This window comes from Apteryx mantelli, chromosome 17, assembly GCF_036417845.1.
Source record: "Apteryx mantelli isolate bAptMan1 chromosome 17, bAptMan1.hap1, whole genome shotgun sequence".
Lineage (NCBI taxonomy): Eukaryota > Metazoa > Chordata > Aves > Apterygiformes > Apterygidae > Apteryx > Apteryx mantelli.
This window is the reverse complement of record NC_089994.1, coordinates 2,617,983-2,637,457: the sequence shown is the minus strand read 5'-3', so window position 1 is coordinate 2,637,457 and position 19,475 is coordinate 2,617,983. Positions and strand designations below refer to the sequence as shown.

The 19,475-nt window shown below is 57.0% G+C and overlaps 1 protein-coding gene across 1 annotated transcript; it reads left to right on the top strand.

Moving 5' to 3' along the window:
* Nucleotides 1-2,745: 2,745 nt before the first annotated feature.
* On the top strand, nt 2,746-13,281 carry PES1 (pescadillo ribosomal biogenesis factor 1). The gene is made up of 15 exons (XM_067307066.1): nt 2,746-2,819; nt 3,355-3,434; nt 4,502-4,655; nt 5,114-5,223; nt 6,525-6,696; nt 6,966-7,055; nt 8,264-8,380; nt 8,600-8,677; nt 9,125-9,214; nt 9,464-9,594; nt 9,759-9,884; nt 10,104-10,288; nt 10,412-10,557; nt 11,493-11,660; nt 12,432-13,281. Exons 1-15 carry the CDS (start codon nt 2,796-2,798, stop codon nt 12,516-12,518), a joined length of 1,758 nt encoding a protein of 585 aa, XP_067163167.1. The 5' UTR covers nt 2,746-2,795; the 3' UTR covers nt 12,519-13,281.
* The last annotated feature ends 6,194 nt before the right edge of the window (nt 13,282-19,475 follow it).

Here is a 19,475-nt window from a genome sequence, read left to right as displayed (position 1 = left end):
TGCTCGATATATGGAGGTGAAGGACGTACTGGCCGGCAGTCTGAAATAGCCTGTGGGGCAAGTCTTTGTCTCGCCCCTGATGGAGAGGATGTGTCACAGAGAAATACAGAGATGCCATTGTGCCTGAAGCCCAAATGGTAAATCCCCATGGTTACAGCTGGAGAGAGACGGTTGTCCCATGGATGTGGGTCCTAGGGCACTGGGCACCGCAGACAACAGGGACCAGAGGATGGACCCAGAGAGGGTCTTGGAGAGAAACAGCTTGTGGGGCTCTCCCCATCAGCCATAGGGCTTCTGACGTTGTGTTTCTTGACGGTCAGATATCTGTCCTCTGCAGCTGCTAAAGTCAGCTGCTTTCTTCAGGTGTATTTGGGATGGATGAAGCATGCAGGTAGGGCACTGCATGCCACACTGCCAGCAGGGTGCAATTATTACCCAGGGGAAAACAAGGAGCTCCAGAGAGCTGGACATTCGCTCTGCCACGAGTCAGGTCTGAGCTCATCTTATTTGCAGCCCCACATGGCATTAAATGAATTCACATCTCACCCCTGGGTTAAAATGAGAAACTAAGGGCCACGAGATGTCCTGGATGTGCCTCATCTGCCTCCTGCTTGGGGACTGCACCCCTGAAACACCTGTAAGGGCTCACTGACACTGTAGGAAAGGGGCAGCAACATGAGCAGGGAACCCCAAATTCCACCTGAGAGCCTGCCCTGTGGCACTTCACCTCCCAGGCCCTCTGTTTTTTTCCTGCCTCGTCTCTTAGTCTGGAGGACTGTGTACTGATCTAAAACCAAAAGGGTGGGGGGAAGGACAGACAGAGCCAAGGTTATACTTGGATCTCTTGTTTCCAGGAGATGGGAGTTTAAAACAAAACACCGCCGGACTAATCATAGAGGCGAGGTAGCATGGGCAGGGCACAGATGTTTTCCTCTGCTGCCTATTTCTGGCTGGTTTCTTGGGGAAGGGCTAGTTTTCATCTTCAGCTGCTTATTTAACAGTCCACCCTCCAGGGATTGAATGTACCAGCTGAAGTGAGAACAGACTCGTTCATGGTATTGGCCTAGCTGCACATGTGGACAGAGAGAAAAACTAAATCAGAGCAGTGCAGGATGGAAAACCTAGTAAAAATTTCCAGTGGGTCTGGATGGTTACAGATTCCATTCTGTTTCTTCAGCAATAAGGAGGAAAGCTGGGAAGTGAGGGCACGGGGCTGAGGGTGATGTGAAGGAAGCACATGGAGCAGGGTAAAAGCAGCACTAGGGTCAAGAACAGGCCTGGGACGTCCCTTAGCACCAGGAGCCAAGTCCCAGCAGCTGGCAGAGCTCTCCCAGCCCTGCTCAGTGATGCCACAGCACAGCAGCTCTGGGCCTGGGGGCTCACTCAGCAGGTTGGGACAGCTAAATTCCTACAGACATGTCTGCTACCCTGGAGGAAATACCCACGCAACGGGTCAGAAATGAGCCCTGGTACCTGCAGGCTCTTCTCGTCGCTGCTGGGGACAGCAGTTGGCTGCTTCCATGAAGAACAGGGAGATTAAAGTGGAAAATGCTGAAAGAAATGGATTTCAAATTATAAGGAGTTACCAGTCTCTAAAGCACACTCTGGAATGAGGTTTACTTTACCCATAAGATGAACTCAAGCATGAGCTCACTGCACTGATAGAGCCTGGGGATGTGCAGCTTTCCTGCAACGCAAGCACTGGGAGCGGGGGGGGGGGGGGGGGGGGGGGGGGACAACCGGCACAACATGGCATACATAATGCTAAATTGTGTATTTTCAGCCTTAGCACATGAAGACAGATGAGGGTCTGTAATTGCTTATCTTACTATAAGCACTGGCTGTTGTAGTTCCTTCAGTACACCTTAAGAGAGCTCAGCATTTGCAGCACAACGATGCCCCTTACAGCCCTGGCCTGAAACAGGGGCGGGCTTGGCACCCAGCGTTTGTTTGCCTTGGCAAGCTGGCATCACGCTGATTAAACAGGAGGTGTTTCACACCCAAACTCAGCCCAAAGGCACCCGCGCACCAGGGCTCCTGCCGGGCAGCACGGCCGCCGCAGCGCGCACGGAGGCAAAGGGTGCCGGAGAGGCGAGACATGCGGGCGCCACTGCCCGCGGGCACCGGGGCAGCTGGGGAAATGGCAGACGCCGGCCCAGCACCCAAACAGCCGCCCGGGCCCCAACCCCGAGCTGGCATCAGAGGGGTGCCGGCCGCGATGGGAACCCCCAGGGCCTGGGGAGCCTGCCCCGGGGACCCGCCACCCCGCAGGACAACCCCGCCGCCGCCGCGGGCAGGGCTGGAGGCCCCGGGACCCGCCGCCCGGCCGCCGCGAGGCTGCAGGGCCGCCCGGTGCCCTGCGCCAGCGGGGCCACGCCGGGCCCCCCCCCAGCAGCCACTACTCCGCCGCGACCCCACAATGCACTGCGCCGCTCATGCCCCCCTACATCCCAGCGTGCCCCGCCGCGCTGCCACGACATATCCCAGCGTGCGCTATGCCGCAGGCCCCCTTCAGCCCGGCCCCGCGGCCGCTCGGGCCGCCCGCCGCGCGCCTGCCCGCGCCCGCCGCCGCCGCCTCCGCTCCCGCCGCTTCCGGCGCCGCCCGCCCGCACTGTCCTCCCCGCGCTCGCCGGAAGCTGCGGCTCTGTCCGACCCGGGGCGGCCCCAGCGGGAGCGGTCGAGGGGCGGCTCCGCGCAGGCACGGCGGGGGCAGGCGCGGGGGCCTGCCATCCGGGGCGGGGCGGGCTCCGGGCAGAGCCACGCGGGGCAGCGGCTGCGGAGCCGCCGGCGGCGACATGGGGGGGCTGGAGAAGAAGAAGGTACCGGCCACGGGGACCGGGCAGGCGCCGCGGCGATCTCTCCCCGCGCTGCTGCCCCCGTTTCCCCCGTGCCCATGCTCGCTGGCCCCGTTTCCCTCGTTCCCCCCGCGCCCGTACTCGCTGCTCCCGTCCACCTAAGGCCGCTGCCCGGTGGCCCCGTTCCCCGCGTCGGAGCCTGGTGGCCCCGTGTCGGTGCCGGGTGGTCCCTTCTCTCCCCTCTTCCCCCCCGTCAGTGCCCGTTCCTAGCTCCCTCCCGGGAGCTGGGAGCCCCGGGGGCTCCGGGGCTGCCCCCGCCTCGGTCCTCTCACCCCGAGAGCCTTCGGGTACCCACCCCGGTGCCGCCCCGCGCTGCCCCACTGCGGTGCGGACCGGGACTCAGCCGGGCCCCCAGGCTGGCTCTGCGTGGCGGAGCCCGGTCTCAGGCCCTGGGAGTGCAGAGCTCTGCGTGGTCCCTCCCTGGGTCGCTCCCCGGTCGTGGTGGGGGACTCGGCTGTGCCCAGGGAGCTGCTGACGTTCACCCTTACTCTCTCCTCAGTACCAGCGGGGATCTGCCACCAACTACATCACCCGCAACAAGGCCCGGAAGAAGCTGCAGCTGAGCCTGCCGGACTTCAGGTATGCCGGGGGCTTTCCGGGCCAGCTCCTGGTACTGGCCTGTCCCTGCACACACGGCACCGCTTTGGTTCAGCGATAACGTACCTGATAGCTGTGGTTTTAACTTCCCGTGGTTTTAACTTGTGCATACCTGGGATCCCAGGTATGATTTGGAAACTTATATTAAATGCGTATTTGTCATTCAGGAGTAACTCAGAGATGTCCTGTGTATCCCTCCCAGGAAATACCATAGAAAGGGTTCAGGAAGGTAATGTTTATATTTAGGCTGTTGTAAAGCTCAGTGGTGCACCAAGGAGTTGACAGTCCCATGTGCTTGTGGTTGTTGGGAAGTGGATAAGGAAGTAAGCAGAATCCTTCACTGCATAGCTAATGTCTGTGGAGACAGACCGCGGCCTGTGAATCTCAGCTGCGTTCTTCTATAGCTGCCTAAAACGGACAAATGGAGATGTTTGTGTCTCCGGGGATGTGCTTTGAGCAACACAGCAAGGTTAGAGGAAACCATTGCTTTGCCCAAGAGACTAAGGCATGTGATTGCCTTGGCGGGGTACTCAATCCTGCCCCAGCTGTGCTCAGCAATGTGGAATGATCTTGTCTGCTCTCAGAAGCAGCATCAGAGATTTCTTGGGTCACCGCCTGCCCCGCACACACACATGCGCACTCTGTTGCAAGGTGCCGGTGGGGGAGCCACGCAGTACGTGCTGGGAGATTCCCAGGGTGATGTGTCCAAAACCAGTGCAGCAGTGTCATGCTGAGACCGTGGGGATGCAGGAGGGAAATGGAGCATAGTAACGTGTCCTGTATGTCCTGGTGTTTCAGACTGCGGAGTTCAGCTTTTTTTTCTTTCCCCGCGAGGGAGGAGAAGTGACAGTGCAGCTCATCTTAGTGCTGTAAAAAGGGTCTGGGGCGTTTTATTTCCTGGACAGCCAACTTTGCATCCGCATCACTTTAAACTCTTCTAGCAGGTGACATGGGATAAGATAGAAATGAAAAGTTCTTCTGTCTCTCATTTCACTTGCTTTGAGTGGATGTTGAAATCCAGCGTATCTCATCTACGTCTCCATTAACAGGCGCCTCTGTATCCTGAAGGGGATTTACCCCCATGAGCCCAAACATAAGAAGAAGGTGAACAAAGGCTCCACTGCAGCCAGGACCTTCTATCTCCTCAAAGATATCAAATTTCTCCTTCATGAGCCCATCGTCAACAAGTTCCGAGAGTATAAGGTATTTATGGTGCGCGAGAGCTTCAAGGATCGTGTTTGGGGGGCCTCTGGTGGTTGTGTCTGGGATGGGGTGATGAGATCTTCTCACTTTGAGGCAGTTGTCCCTTGTTTCCAGCTTTGGTGAGTGTTTGCAGCCCTGCAAGGTGAGCTGGCTTGGCTTATTTCTGCAAGGCCCAGCAGAGCTGAGCTGGCTAACCATGTGTGGCAGTGGAGCAGGGAAGTTCGGGGGCTTAGCTGTGATAAGTAGCTAGTTAAGTTGCTTCCAGCTCTTCTCAAAGAAGCTGCATGGCAGCGCCTTACATCTGAAAGCCGCCCTTGCACCCATCAACAGCCCACGCAGCCCATCAGAGAGGCACTTATGTCCAAGGGCTGCATTTCTGTACCATGCAAGGCGGGCTTCACCTCCCTCCGTCCTCTCCCTGGAAGAGAGCCCTAAGTCTCCCCTTCTCTGCCCTGCAGGTGTTTGTCCGGAAACTCCGGAAAGCATATGGGAAAAGCGAGTGGAGCACTGTGGAGCGGCTGAAGGATAACAAGCCCAGTTACAAACTTGATCACATTGTGAAAGAGAGGTGAGCCACCACCCGCTGGTCACACTGCAGCCTGGACATCACTGTGGAGGAGATGCAGGAGAAGGATTCTCACGAAAGAGGATTATTATCAACAGTAAACTGAACTGGAGCCTGTGGAGCCCTTGCTGTGTCCATCCCCCTTTAGGACTCCAGCTCCCATGGCAGTTCTGGGAATTGTTTGACTGGTAGACTGGTGTTTCTGAGTTAGTGGAGAAGGATACAGCAAGCTGCATGCTGGCTGTAGCAAAACATTAGTGAGCAGGGAGTTCCTGGCTGTTGTTAAAGACTCCGGGATCTCTAACGAGACGCTGAGAGCTTTCCTCCTCTCCCTGAGTAGTGTTTTCTCAGGTCACCCTTGGAGAGAGGGCTGGCGGAGAGTGAATTGTGGCAATGGGAGAGGAGGAGAGGACCCACAGGAGAGGGGACCTGCTTTGGCAGGCCTGTTAGTCATCCCAGTGGTGCCTGGGGCCTGGCTGTGCTGAGGCAGAGAGGGAGGAGATAAATAGCACTGAGAGACAGACATTGCCCCAAAAAGAGTTGTGCTCTGAAAGTTAAACGGTCCAGGCACCCTGCGCCTGGCTGCCAGACTGCTGCTTGAGCAGTGAGGCCATGCTTCTCCTGCTGACCGCAGCATTTAACTGCGCAGCTTCTGTCTGGGTCTCTTGTCTGGCTGAGGAACACAATGAACCAGTTCGCAGCACCATGGGCCACGTGCGTGCTTGTCCTCAAGCCCTGAAAGGTGGCAGTGGGCCCAGGCGGGGTTTACTAAACACAGCTACTGCTGACATCTTTTAGGCCCTATGTATGTCTTAAAAACCTGCTTTCACCTAGCCTGTTCCTAGCTGCAGAGAGATGCTGGGCTGCCTGCTGGGAGTGCAAGAATCGCAGGCTCCCAGGAGGAGCTGTGTTCCTGCCCATCCAGCCCCGTCCCCCAGCACCTGGTTAAGGCTGTCTTCCCCAGGAAGGGAAGTGTATGTGCAGCTGCACAAATTGGTGTTGCCGTCCCCTTGCCAGGGAGGTTCCTGGCTGCTTTGGCTTGAGTGTGGAGGGTCCTTAACAACCCTAGGTAGCTTCTTGAAGGTGGCTGTGAGCTTCCTGGTACCCAGAAGGGACACCCCATCCCTGGGGATTCCCCTGGCTTGGAGGATCATGTGGGAGGCAGATGCTACAGGGTGGCTCCGAGGTCCCTTTCCTTCCTCATAAGAGGTGTCCATCGGCCCCTGCAGCTTTTGGCAGGTGCTGGTTTCTGGTGGCTCTGTAGCTGAGTTTGATTTCCCCGTTCTCCTCCTGCCCTGGCACAGGTATCCAACCTTCATTGATGCTCTGCGAGACCTGGATGATGCCCTCTCCATGTGCTTCCTCTTCTCCACCTTCCCACGGACGGGCAAGTGCCATGTCCAGATCATCCAGCTGTGCCGGCGCCTGTCTGTGGAGTTCCTCAACTACGTCATTGCCTCCCGCTCCCTGCGCAAGGTGGGAGCTCTGGGGTGGGCCATGGCCAAGACCTCTCTGAACTGGGGGGCTGTGGAGATGGAGCAGTGGACTTTTACCACAGGAGGGCACAGGGCCAGTTATGCTGGCAGCTTCAGACAGGGGGAGGGGTTTGGCTGACTGTCTTGGATGTCCCCCAAACAAACCTGCTGGCTATGGAAGGATTAATGAGAACGGGCCTTGTTGGGAGCAGGGCCAAGCACTGCTGCAGGGCCTCCCTCCATTTGAGCCCTCGCTCTGCTCCCTGCCAGGTCTTCCTCTCCATCAAGGGCATCTACTACCAGGCTGAGGTGCTGGGACAGCCGATCACCTGGATCACCCCCTACGCCTTCGCCCACGATGTGAGTAACTGTGTACCACATGGCCCTTGCCTTGTTGTCACCTTGCCTGGGGCTGGGGAAGAGTTTGGGGGAGTGTCTTGCTGCTCTTGCAGTGAAGAGGCAAATTAGGCTGTGCCCAGCCTGAGGGTGGAGACTATGAGGCTCAGCTTGGGGGTTGTGAAGGGCCACAACTGTCTTCCACCCCAGGATGGTTGTGTCCTTGTCCCCTAAACCTGGCTGTACCAGCCTCCCCAGTTCCTTGTTTCCTCTTGCTGTCAATTATTAAAAATTGGCTAGCTCAACAATTAAAGATTAACCTGCAGGAATGAGACTGGTGGCACTGAGGGAAGAAGCAAGCCAGACTCCACACCCTTCTTGCCGGAGTGGTTCTGTTATGTCCTGCCAGAAAGGTCCTCTGTCCGGTCTGGGCTTTGTGGCTTTCTGTACAGCCTGTGCTGGGGGTCACCTCCCCATCTTGCCCTGGCAGTATTGCCTGGGTGAACCCATGTTTTTCCTAGCCAGTGTTACTTCTTGCTCCCTTGAGTTTTGATTGTTGAGGAACTGACTGGGTCCCTGCTGGGTTTCAGCTTCATTAGTCCTTGCCTCGCTCTTGTTCTGCTTTGCCAGTGGCCTGCAAATCTGACCTGGGGGACCAGAGTCCTTTGCCTAAGTCACACATAGGCCATGTGGAAAGCTCTGGCTTGTTCCCTGGCTTCCCTGGGTACCGCAGAGCTGTTTGGGGACACCTCGACTACTGCCAGGGAGTGAGTTGTGGGCCCACCTTCTGTCAGGGTCCCCAGCCATTGTGGGATGTGCCGCTCCATCTATTTGAGTAGCTGGGGAAGTTGTGGGCTTGCAGGACTTGCACTGGTGTGGGCTGAGGGAGCGATTCAGGCCTTCTGGGGCAGGGGAGCACTGGCAGCACGGCCCCATGGGCTGCGCAGAGATCTCTCCCTGCCCAAGGTTGTGCCCAGACATCCACAGACCTCATTGTGGAGAGGGCAGTATCCTCCCTTGCAGATGAGGAAACAGAGATACAGAGAACAACATGTTGCTTCTCTCAAGCCCAGATCAGGGAGTGAGTGAGCAGCAGAGATATGAGAGACTTGTGACTGGGCAACCTCCCAGCACCCATGCTCTGAGCTGGTGGCAGGAGAATGGGCCCTTGTCCCTGCAGAGGGGGTCCAGTCTTTCAGCCTTGTGTCCTTACCCCTTCTGTGCGCCCGCAGCACCCCACAGATGTGGATTACCGCGTGATGGCCACCTTCACCGAGTTTTACACCACCTTGTTGGGCTTCGTCAACTTTCGCCTCTACCACTCCCTCAACCTGCTCTACCCCCCCAAGGTGAGTCAACAGGCCACCCTGCAGATGTGCCACCCTGGCCCAAGGGAGCACCTGCTCTGAGCTGGTGGGGGGTGGTGCCCGTCAGGGCCTGCTGCAGTTGGTGGGAAGCAAGCACTCATTGGAGGGTTATGCTGGTCCTGGGCACAGAGTGGCAGAGAGGAGGCTGTTTGGGGACTCTGGGTTTGAGGACTGTGTCCCCACCTACCTCTGTCTCTCCAGATCGAAGGCCAATCTGAGGTTGAGCTGAAACCCACGGAGGGTGAGGCGTACGCCATGGATTCGGAAAGCTACCTGGAGGTGAGGGGGTGCCGCTGTCATCCAGGGCTTGAGTTAGAAGCCTGCACGCAAGAACCATTGGCCATTGCATTCTGACCACAGACCCTTTCCTGGCGTGGGACATTGAACGTGTGGGAACTGCAGAGCAGAGCCTGGTCCCTGCAGAGTGGAGAGGGCTGGTCCCCAGCTCCTTGCCCTCATACACTGGCCAAGGACAGATTTGTGTTCATCTTCAAGGGCCATTGGCTTCCACCCTGTGTGACAGACGATCCTTTGGAGCCTTGGCATTGGGGATTGCAGGATGAGCCAGCGCATGGAGGAGGCTGAACTTCTGCACGGGGAGGGGGCGGTGTCCTTTGATCCTTTGCTGTGAGGAGTCGCCTCTCCCTTCCTCTGTGAGGCTGTCCTATATCCCCTCCCCCCAAAAACAGCTGGGAATGACACCTTCTTGGTCTTCTCCCTCTGCAGAAGCTGTCAGCTCTCAGCGCCAGCTTGGCCCGCGTGGTGGCGCCGACCCCAGAGGACGATGTAGAGATGGATGAGTTCCCTGTGGAGGGGGTAAGAGCCTGGTGGGTGGCTCAGCCCTGAGCCTTGTCACCCTGTTCAGGGTATATCCTGTGGCTGGGCAGGGGGACTCATGCTTGAGCAAGGGCTGGCACTGCCTGGTGCAGTGCTGGGAGGGACCTGTGTGGTCAGGAGGTGGGGAAGAGCATCCAAGAGCCTTCCTGGCAGAGAGGGGCTTGGCAGGGGCTGTGTGTGGGGAAGAGAAGGTCCCAGTAGAAGAGGCCCTGAGTTTGTTCTGAGCAGGAGACTGCTGAGCAGATGGATGCAAGGAAGAAGGAGCAGGAGGTCCTGGAGAAGCAGAAAAAGCTGTTTGAAGGGCTGCGCTTTTTCCTCAACAGAGAGGTGCCTCGAGAGCCGCTGGCCTTTATCATCCGGTATGTACAGGGTGGGTTGTTCCTTGGCAGCCCTGCTACCCCTTGCTGGCTTTTTCCATCTTTTGTGATGGGGGATTGGGGCCAGTCTGCCTGACATCCTACAAGCGAGGTAAACTTGAGGGCCACTTCAGTCCGACTAACCCTTCGATGTGTTTTACTGGCAGGTGCTTTGGGGGCCAAGTGTCTTGGGACAAGTCCCTGTGCATTGGTGCCACCTATGATGTGAGCGACCCATCCATCACCCACCAGATTGTTGACCGGCCCCGGCTGGAGCAGCAAGTTGTTGGCAGGTGAGTGAGGGCTGGTAGTCTATCACCCAAAAGGGGGCTTGGGCTAGTGAGCATACCTGGCTGTCCTGGAGCTGTCCCAAGCTTTCTATCTGCTTCGGGTCATGTTATGGGGGCATCCTGCTCTGCTGGAGTCTTCTCTGGAGCCCAGGAGTCTTAGCATGGGGCAGGAGGAGACAGTCTGACCCCTGGCCCTGTGTTCTCCTTCCCTCTGCCCTACAGGTATTACCTGCAGCCTCAGTGGGTTTTCGATTCTGTCAATGCCAAGCTGTGCCTCCCCGTAGCTGATTATTTCCCTGGTGTGCTGCTGCCCCCGCACCTCTCGCCCTTCGTCACAGAGCAGGAAGGAGACTACATCCCTCCTGAGAAGCTGAAACTACTGGCAATGCAGAGGGGTGAGAATGCAGGTAATGGAAGGCACCAATCCCTAAGGTCTGAACAGGAGAGAAGCCAGTCAATTGCTGCCTAGGCAGAACTGTACGTGCTTCTGTGCCAGGCACTGCTCTAACTATTGCTGTCCCTCTTCATAGGTGAAGAGAGCGAGGAGGAGGAGGAAGAAGAGGAGGAGGATGACAATGATGATGATGATGAGGAGGAGGAGGAGGAGGAAGATGACTCTGAAAAGGAAGAAGAGACAAAATTGAAGAAGATGGAAGAGCAGAAGACTCAGAGCAAGGTACTGTGCCTGGCAGTGAGATGGGAGCCCCAGGAGGAGACCACTTTTGTGAGTGCTGTCCCTGCTGGGCTCTGCTCACTGCCTGGCTTCCTGGCTGAGTCCCCATTCTGTGCCATGGCGCTCCTGCACCCCAGTGCTGCTTGCCTGGACAAAGCTGAGAGGGGCTGGGACTTGACTGTAGAGCCTCTTAGCTGTCAGAAGGGCTCCATCAGAGCGCAGGGGCTGAGGCCTGGGCTGTCTGTGCTGTGCCCCTAACCTCAAACCAAGCTGTCTGAGCATCAGCTTGAGGCTGTGCCTACAGGGCAGGCCTGTAAGGACCCTGTCACTGTCCAGAGGAGGGTGTCCTTGCAGTCCTTGCATGGGGGACACACCTCCAGTCTTTTCAGCTTCTGAGGGCTTCCACCCTTGCTTTCAGAAAGAAATGGCTCTCTCCTCCAAGGAAGAGAGACGTCTGGGCTCAGGAGACCCTCCACTGAGCTGCAGAACTCTGTGCTCTCTGCTCTTTAAACATGAGCAAAGTGAAATGCAAAACCCCCTCTGGTAGACTGAATGGCCTCTAAGGCAGCACAGAGTCCTGTGCATGGTGTGGCTAGGATGGCCCTTGGTCCTGTTGTGGTTGCTTGTACTCCCCTGTCCCATACTGATGTGCTGGACATGGGACCATCATGGCTATGCTGTTTCTGCAGCAGCTATCAGGCTTCTGTGTCCTGAGCCTGATTTCATGAGCAGCAGCTCCTGCTCATGCTCAGGGCCTGTATCAAGCAGCTGGCCTCCTGTTGCCTTGTCCAGAGGGTGCTGTGTCCCTTCCATAGGGAAGAGTGTGGTGGGGCTGGTTCCTTGGTGCTGGCCCCGAGTGAATGGCCACGCGTATGTCTGTCCCTGGGGAAGGGTGGGCTCCCAGCATCCAGGGTCCTGAGTCCTCTGGCTCCCCGCAGGCACTCCCTGTGAAGGTGACAGCTGGCAAGGTGCGGCTGGAGGACAAGCAGCGCCTGGAGCAGGAGCAGCAAAGCGAGGAGAAGCGTCTGGCCATCATGATGATGAAGAAGAGGGAGAAATACCTCTACAAGAAGATAATGTTTGGCAAGAAACGCAAAGTCCGAGAGGTATGAGTGCTGCCTTCCCATGGCAGTGATGCTCCGGGCACGGTTCTGGGCCACAGGACCCTTGCCTGGATCCCACTCCCCTGCCTTTGCTAGCTCATCCCAAGTCAGGTGCAGATGCTCAAAGGGGTGGGCCTGGATCCCATCTGTCTGGATCGCTAAACCCTGGTCTATCCCTACCTTGTGGGGGAGGGAACGGCCTCTGCTGCTGAGATATTGCTCCTTTCCCTACTCCAGTTGTGGGAGGGAGTGTCACCCATGGCTACACACCCAGCTCCTCGCCCTCCTGTGAGGCTCTGGACAGAGCTTGAAGTCACCTGGAGTGAGTCTGTTTAGTCACAGGCTGGCCCCATTTTCACCAGGCCTGTAAATGTTGCAGATGCCAGGGGGTTTCCAGCTCTGCTCATCGCTCTTTCCCTCTCTGTACTTGACCCGCCTTGCTGTCGATGCTGAACAAAGGTGTGGAAGGTTGAGGCTCTTCAGGCCTCTTCCCGAACATGACCCTGGCCATGGACTATCCTTGCCCCTAGCAGAACAGAGCTCCTCCTCCTCTCCTAGAGCTCCCAACCTAGTCAGGGGAGGCTACATGCTGCTTCCTGTGCCCAGGCTGCTCAGTGCCCCAGGGCTGCCCTGGGTTCCTGCAGCGTGTGCAGGAGGAGATGAGCTGATCTCTCCCACGTACAGGTTGAACGGGTGGTGGTTCTGAGAATAAAGCAACCCTCAGCATCTGCAGACTAATCTGACAGTGTGTCTTGTGGGGGGATTTCTCCTCAGGCAAACAAACTCGCTGAGAAGAGAAAAGCCCATGATACGGCCATCAAAGAGGAGAAAAAGAAAAACAAGAAGGCACGACGGGCGTGATGGCACTTCCAGGGCTCCCCTCGAGGGGGCCAGCCCTGTCCTCAGCCTGCAGAGGCTGGCTGGCTGGACTGGCCTTGGGTCTGCTTGTAGCCAGGCCATACCCTGCAGAGACCATCTTGTGTTTGGGTGAAAATCCCTCAGCTTTGCTCTTGGGGCAAAAAGCTAAATTAAAACATATTCCCCATCTGTAAATATACCTCCTGCTGTGCCAGGGCTCCTGTGTTCCCTCACATCTCCTCTGCACAGGCCTTCAGATAGCATATGTCAGTGCTGCTGCCCATCCTGGCTTGTGCAGTGGGATCAGTGTGACAGGCCTGGCGTGAGGACTGTCATCTTAATGCTGCTGCTGCCATTTCCGCTTCCTAACCCGCAAGTGCGGTGAGCAGTGTCTGAGAAGATGAAGGAGGCCAAGGGGAGCGCTGGGTTCTTGCAGGGCGTTCCTGGGTTGTTCATTTTGAATTTTCACAGACGTGGACAGAGGAGAAAACCAGGCCCTCGCAGCAGAGCAGGAGGTCACCTGTGGCTGCCCACCTTGGTTGGATGTTGTGGTGTCTCTTTGGGGGGGAGAGGCTCGGTGCAAACAGCAAGGGCTCTTGCACCAGCCTTAGGGGAGTGGAGCCTGCAGCAGAGGGGAGCCTTTCCTCTCCCCAGCACAGGAGCTGCCCTCCAGCATCTCTAAGGCCCTTGCACTCCTCTTCAGCGATGCAGACTGTAAACAGTTTCTACTTCTATCAGACTTTTTTAATTAAAAAAGATGACAGTTCCCAGGTGGTCTCTGGTGTCGTCTGTTCCCTCCTAGCTGTGGCAGGTCAGTGTGATTGCTGTGCTCAGTGATCTGCCCCCTGGTCCTGGAGTGCTATGGCTGTCATCTTATTCCTTATTGCCTTCTGCCATGCATTGTTCCTAGGGGCAATTTTGGTAGGGTCTTCTCTCTCAGCTGGGTTGGGGTGCTGAGAGCTGACCTGCTCTGAGTCAATGCAGAATCTATGCTGCTGGGTTGGCTCCAGAGTTTGTCAGAAAGGGAAGAGGTGAGGGTTTTGCAGCACACAGAGTCCCTTTCCCCTTATAGTGGGCAGCTGTGTTAATAACCCTCCTCTTCCCCCAGCAGCTGGACTGCATGAGGACACAGGCTGTGCTGCCTGGGAGCCAGGCAAGCCCCTGTTCCAGGGCCCATTGCCTGCATGGGTACTCTGGTTTCATGCACATTTGACGCAGAGGCTATTGTGTCCAGCAGACTTTGTGGGGCTGGTCCAAGGTGCAGGGTTGTGGCCAGGCAGAAAATTGAATTAGGAGTTCCTTGGGGCAGATGTTTCTCCCTATTCCCCTTCTGTCAGCTCTGGAGGCTCCTACACTTCCTTCCTTGCAGCCCCCCCCCTCAGTTTTTGTTGACAGATCACCTGCAGTGCAAATACTGGCAGAGACTGTAGATAAGGCATTTCAGGGGAAAGAGGTTATTACAGGTATGCTGGTTATCAGCACTAAATTGTCTTGCTTTAAAGTCAAGTGATAAATAGAGAAGTCAGGGATTTTTTCCTGCCTGCTTTTTATGAAATGATTGAACTCCAAGGGGCTTTTTACAGATAGGAAGACCAAGGCATGGGGAGAGGAATGCTTCTGCCAAGTGTAAACCCCCATGCCCTGATGTGTAGTGCCTGGGAACTACAGCATTGCCTCCAGGTCTACTGCCTGTGCTTGACAAGGGTGTTGAATGGCTCCCAAAGCAGTTAGCAGAGGTAATTAAGGACAAGCAGCTTCATCCTTTCATACCTCTGGGAGCTGCAGCTTTCCCTTGTCTCTTCTGCTGGCACTCACCTCTGAGATGCAGGCAGAGCTGGACTTACTGAACTGCCTGAAGCTATCCTAGCCCCAGATTCATTTAATACACCCCTTTCCCCTTGCTGTGCACCCACGTGGTGAGGCAGTGTTGCACAGACAAGCAGAGCTGCCCCGGGAGGTGACAGTCCTTGTTTAAAGCAGATTCAACCAAATGTCCCACCACACTGCCTTTGCACGGAGATACTGGTGCCAGGACCAAGCCGCCTGAGCCTGAACAAAGAGTGGGATTTACTGCTAAGGGGGTCAAGTTATTCTTGCAACGTTTAGCATTGTCCACAAACACTTCCCTGGGTTAAATATTTAATCATGGAAAGGACTGTGCGAGGCTGCCAAGCTGACCGGTGGTGCACAGGAGCACCCTCCTGCTCTGCTGTGTTTGCATGCCAGCGCTCAGCTTAAATTGTGTTTTCAGAAGTTGGGAGTAGTTTTGCCCTGCGCTGACCCTAGAGAAGGTGCTAGGAAAGGGAAACGAGGCTTGAGTATCATAAAGGGTCTAAAATAAGGACTCTCAGCGAATCAGTCAAAGTGAGGATGGAGAAATAGGAGTCAGTGGTCTGTTTTGGGAGTTTTTGGCACAGTATGGGCCCTCTCCAGACCTGTGGGTGTTTAGGAGTTGGCCTGGGCCCCTGCAAATGACATTATTTTTGGAGATGTCCCCAGGGCTGGTGCGGTGCAAGAGCTGGGGGCTGTTTGCCAGCCCCTGAAGTTGAGGCACATGGTTGAGGGATGCCCATATCTTTGCGGGTAGAGATCCTGCCTTAGATACAAATGGAAAGAGGCTGCTTAAAACTGGCTTGTGCAGTTTGGACTTGACATCTGCTTGGTGGAGGGTCCAGCAAAGACAGAGCTAAGTGACTGTCCTGCTGCATAAGCCCTATTACTCCAGGTCTCCAGCCAGCATGAGGTGACAGCAAGGCTCAGAATCCCCTTTTGCCCATCTCGCCATGTACCCTCGTGCACCAAGGAGAGCCTTGTGCTGGTGTTAGCGATGGCATAACCCCCCAGAACAACCGCCTCGGAGCAGGTTGAAATCAGAGCCTGGGCTTTGCTTATGGGCTGCCATGGAGGTTTGGGGACTGTTTTTTAGAGGAAATTTGCCCCAGCCCCAGGCGAGCAGGGCTGGGAGTGGGTCTGACACTCTCCTGGGACACCAGGAGTGATGAAGCAGGGTGGTTTTCTGGCTCTTGGCAGGGGCCAAGTTGGCCCCTGGCAGTGGTTTGAGCTATGTCCATGGGTCGGGCTCTTATTTGAACTGTATGTATGCATCAGGCAGTGGTTTGAGCTGTGCCCATGTGTGTCAGGCAGCCATTCAAGCTGTACCTGTGTGTCAGGTGGCAGTTCAGGCTGTACCCGTGTGTCAGGCAACAGTTCAAGCTGTACCCGTGTGTCAGGCAGCCATTCGAGCTGTGCCTGTTTGGCAGGCAGCCATTCGAGCTGTACCGTGAGTCAGGCGGCAGTTCAGGCTGTACTCGTGCATCAGGCCATGGTTCGGGCCGTACCCGTGCGTCAGACCCTGACCGAGCAGCACCCGGGAGCCAGGGTAACCCGCCATTCCCTGCCAGCTGCGCCCCTTCCCAAGACTGGGGCGCCCCGGCGGCCCCAGGGGCTGGTGGCCAGCGGCTGTGCGGGCCGGGCAGGGGCGGTGGGCCGAGAGGAGCGGTCTGGCTCGGCCCGGCCTGGCCCTGCCTGAGGCACCTGCGGCTCCTGGGGCCGCTGCGGCCCCGGACGCCCTGTGAGGCCCCAGCAGCGCCCCACGGTGCCTGGGGGTCGGGCACCCCAGACACCTCAGGCCGGGGCCAGGCCGGGCCAGGCCTCTCCTCTCGGCCCGACCTGCAGCGGGGTGGCCAGCCCACCTGGGACACAGGGACGCGCGGGCGCTCGCCATTGCCCTTCCAGCCGGTGCGCGCCGTGGCGGGAGCAGCCCCAGGGGGCCGGCCGGACTTGGCCCTCAACCACCTCGGCCGCGCGCCGCCGGGAGCCAGAGGAGCTCAGCACCGCGTGGAGCCCGTGTCCCAGCTGTCCTCGTCCTGGGGAGGAGCAGAGAAAGCCAGTCTCTCATGCAAGGTGTTTTCCCCCGCTCGCCTTGACGCTGGGTAGCTTGCGGACTGCCGCCCCGCACTGAGTTTCTCCGCTCTCCATGGGTGCCGTTCCCCTGCGCGGGGCATCTTCGCCCCTCTGCGCGCAGCCTCCCGCGGCTGCACTGCCTCCACACGACGCCAGTGCCATCAGCAAACGCGCCGTGGCTGCCTGCAGCCCCGCGGGGTCGACGGCCTCCGGAAATAAGCAAGAGAAACAGTGCGGAGCGGAAACAGTAGATAACTCCCTGCCCTTTTTTTTTTTTTTTTTTTTTTTAATTATTATTTTTTCCTTGCCTTTGCCTTTGCCTCTTGGAGCTCATCTGCCAGGAAGGTTTGCCTCCAGATTGTTAAATTTTGTTTAGCGTGTAAACTCTGTATGGCAATAAATGCCTCCTGGCGAGGCGCAGCCCGGTGTAATGGTAACCCGACGCAAGGGCGAGGTGGGAGCCCAAGTCTGCCAGAGCTGCCACCGGCCGGGGGCGGCTCCGCACCCCCTGCGGTCACTGCGGTGCTTGCGGGAGTTGGAAGAGGGCCACTGAGGCCCCTTTCTGCCTGCTGCCGGTGGTCCGCATGCAGGGGCTCCACAGCCGGAGAAGGCCCAAAGGAAGGACATCAGCCAGGCACCGGCTCCCGGGGCTGAATCCAGAGCAGGGCCTTCGGCACCAGGCAGCTGGCATTAAGCGGAGGGGAGGCAGGGCAGCCCCGGCTGCCTGCACTGGAAGCACGGCTCCCGGCATCTGCAGGCCCCTACCTGCCCACTGGGGCCGGGGCTCGGCCCAGATAGGGCTGCGGGCTGAAAAAATCCTTATGCCGGGGCAGAAGGGAGTTTACAGGTGTGGCAGATAAGAAAACCATCCCAGGGCTGATAAACTGAGCTTGTCCAGTCTAGCAGCACCAGGAGAGAGCGGAGCAGAGCCGGTGCCACGTGTGCAAAGCAGGGCAGGGCAGCCTCCGCTGCGCAGCATTCATCGTCCCTGGGGGGCCACTGGTGGTGGTGGGGTTTCTTCTGGCATCGGGATCCCTGCCCTTGGTGTGCGGCCAGCGCCAGGGCTGGGTCTGGCACTGGAATGTGGCACCACACTGGGGAGACCTGTTCCTCACCTGGCCTGCAAGGTGACCACGAACAGGTCATGTCACACCATGGGGCTGCCGCTTCTCCCACTTCGAAGGCCATAATGATAGTTTCTTCACCAAGTATTTGGAGATCTAGCGATTAGAAAGCGTTGCATCAGAGCTAGGCAACGAGTGGCCAGAGAGGTCAAGCCCTTGTGCTCCCTCCACGCTCCCCGTCACAGGATGTTGCGGCATAGGGTGTGCTGCGATGGAGTCATGTCATGATCGCACCGGGTTCTGCAATGATAATCTCTATCGGTGACAACAGTTTCTTTGTCTAAATTCAAATGCAGACCTCTCCTGCTTTCCAGCTCCTGTGTGTGTTTTCCAAGCAGGACCAGCCGTGGGAGCACAGACTCAGCAACAGCGCTTTTCATTGTAAGTCCTCTGTTTCTACTTTTGAACGCAGGGTGGGATTTTTCTCCTTTCTCCTCCGAGGGTAGGCATGGGAATCAAAGGGTGGAAAAGCACCTTATGGTGAAGGCAGAGCCCTCCTGGAGGGCTGATTCTTGGCAAGGCTACTCAGCACCCATAGGTGCTTTGATCCTCACTAGACCATCACAGGTAGGAGGGATTGGTTTAGGGTAGGAGGGATGATAGTCTTCCAAAAAAGCAACCGCATCCACTCAGGTCATGAAGGAGATGGTTGCCAGGAGGCTTCTGCCATGACCCTGTGCTTCAGCTTTGAGTTTGGCTCTTTTGCGCTGGGGTTCGAACACACCTGGGATCTTCAGGTGGGCTCTCTCTTGGTGGGGGAGAAGGCGGGATGGGACAACTCTGCCCGCTCGGGCTGTGGGAACACAGCCTTGCTCAGAAGGAGCGTTGCAGCTTGCTGACTGCCAGCAAAGCACACGGTTCATTAAATCGTTAAATCAGCATCCCAAGGCAGCAAGCCACCCTTTGCTGGTGGGAGTGGGCAGCTCCCCATGGGAGCTGGGCTGCCAGGCTCTCTGCAGGCTGTCACGTACCTGCCACAGCTTCTGGGTGCTGGGGTCCTTTTGTAGCTGGAAACTCCCTTTAAAGCACCATCCTCCCCTCAGGAAATGAAAACCCCAAAGGAAGAAAGGGGCTGTTCTGGAGAGCAAAGCTCTTCAGAGAAGGGGCAGGATGGCTACTTGCCCACAGCGACTGTTTCGCAGCCCAGGAAAAGTGTTGCCCAGAAGGAACATGGGGAGAATCCACTCACGGCAGCAAGGGTCAGGAAAGAAGATGGAAAGGCACTTATGCCAAAGTCAGACCAGTTGGCAGAGCCCGAGCGTATTGCTTAAGCCACTGTCATGCTTAATTCACTCAGTGACTATTAACTGTGACAAATGTGCCCCAGGGATAGGTGAAGAGATTGGTGATAAATCACCAGCATAAATCCAGCCATGGCTGGCTGGGTGCAACTGGAAATGCGTCAGCTGAAGGCTCAGCAGTGCCATGAGCCCGGAGAGTCCCCCCCGTCTGCCCTTGAGAGTTTTGCTGAAAGGGGTAGTACAAAGGTAACTAAGTAAATTGCTCCTGTTCTTTCTGCTTCTCCAAACTGGATCGCGCCGGGGGCAAGTATGGAGCTGCCGTTCTCATGCCACATGGTTAGACATTACACTACTGCTGAGCAGAGCTAAGTAGCCTGTCCTGATCCCAGCAGAGAGGGTAGCACTTTTTTCAGGAGGGCAGAGAGTGCTCTGATGAAGAGCCCTCTCTTTGCTAGAAGCATACCTGTGGCATGGTTAAATATTGAAGACAAACAGCAGTGCCCCACAGCAGCGCTCCCTGCTCTGCTGGGCTGGAGTACATTTAATCAGACTTTTGCCACCTAGAGCTGACCCTAGGGGGGGGCTGAAGGGCAGTGATACCTGGCACAGCAAATGCCCAGCTTCCTCCAAAGCAGCAGAGTGCTGCCATGAGCTGGACAGAGCAGATTTTGCTCTTTTACTGGTGAGCTGAA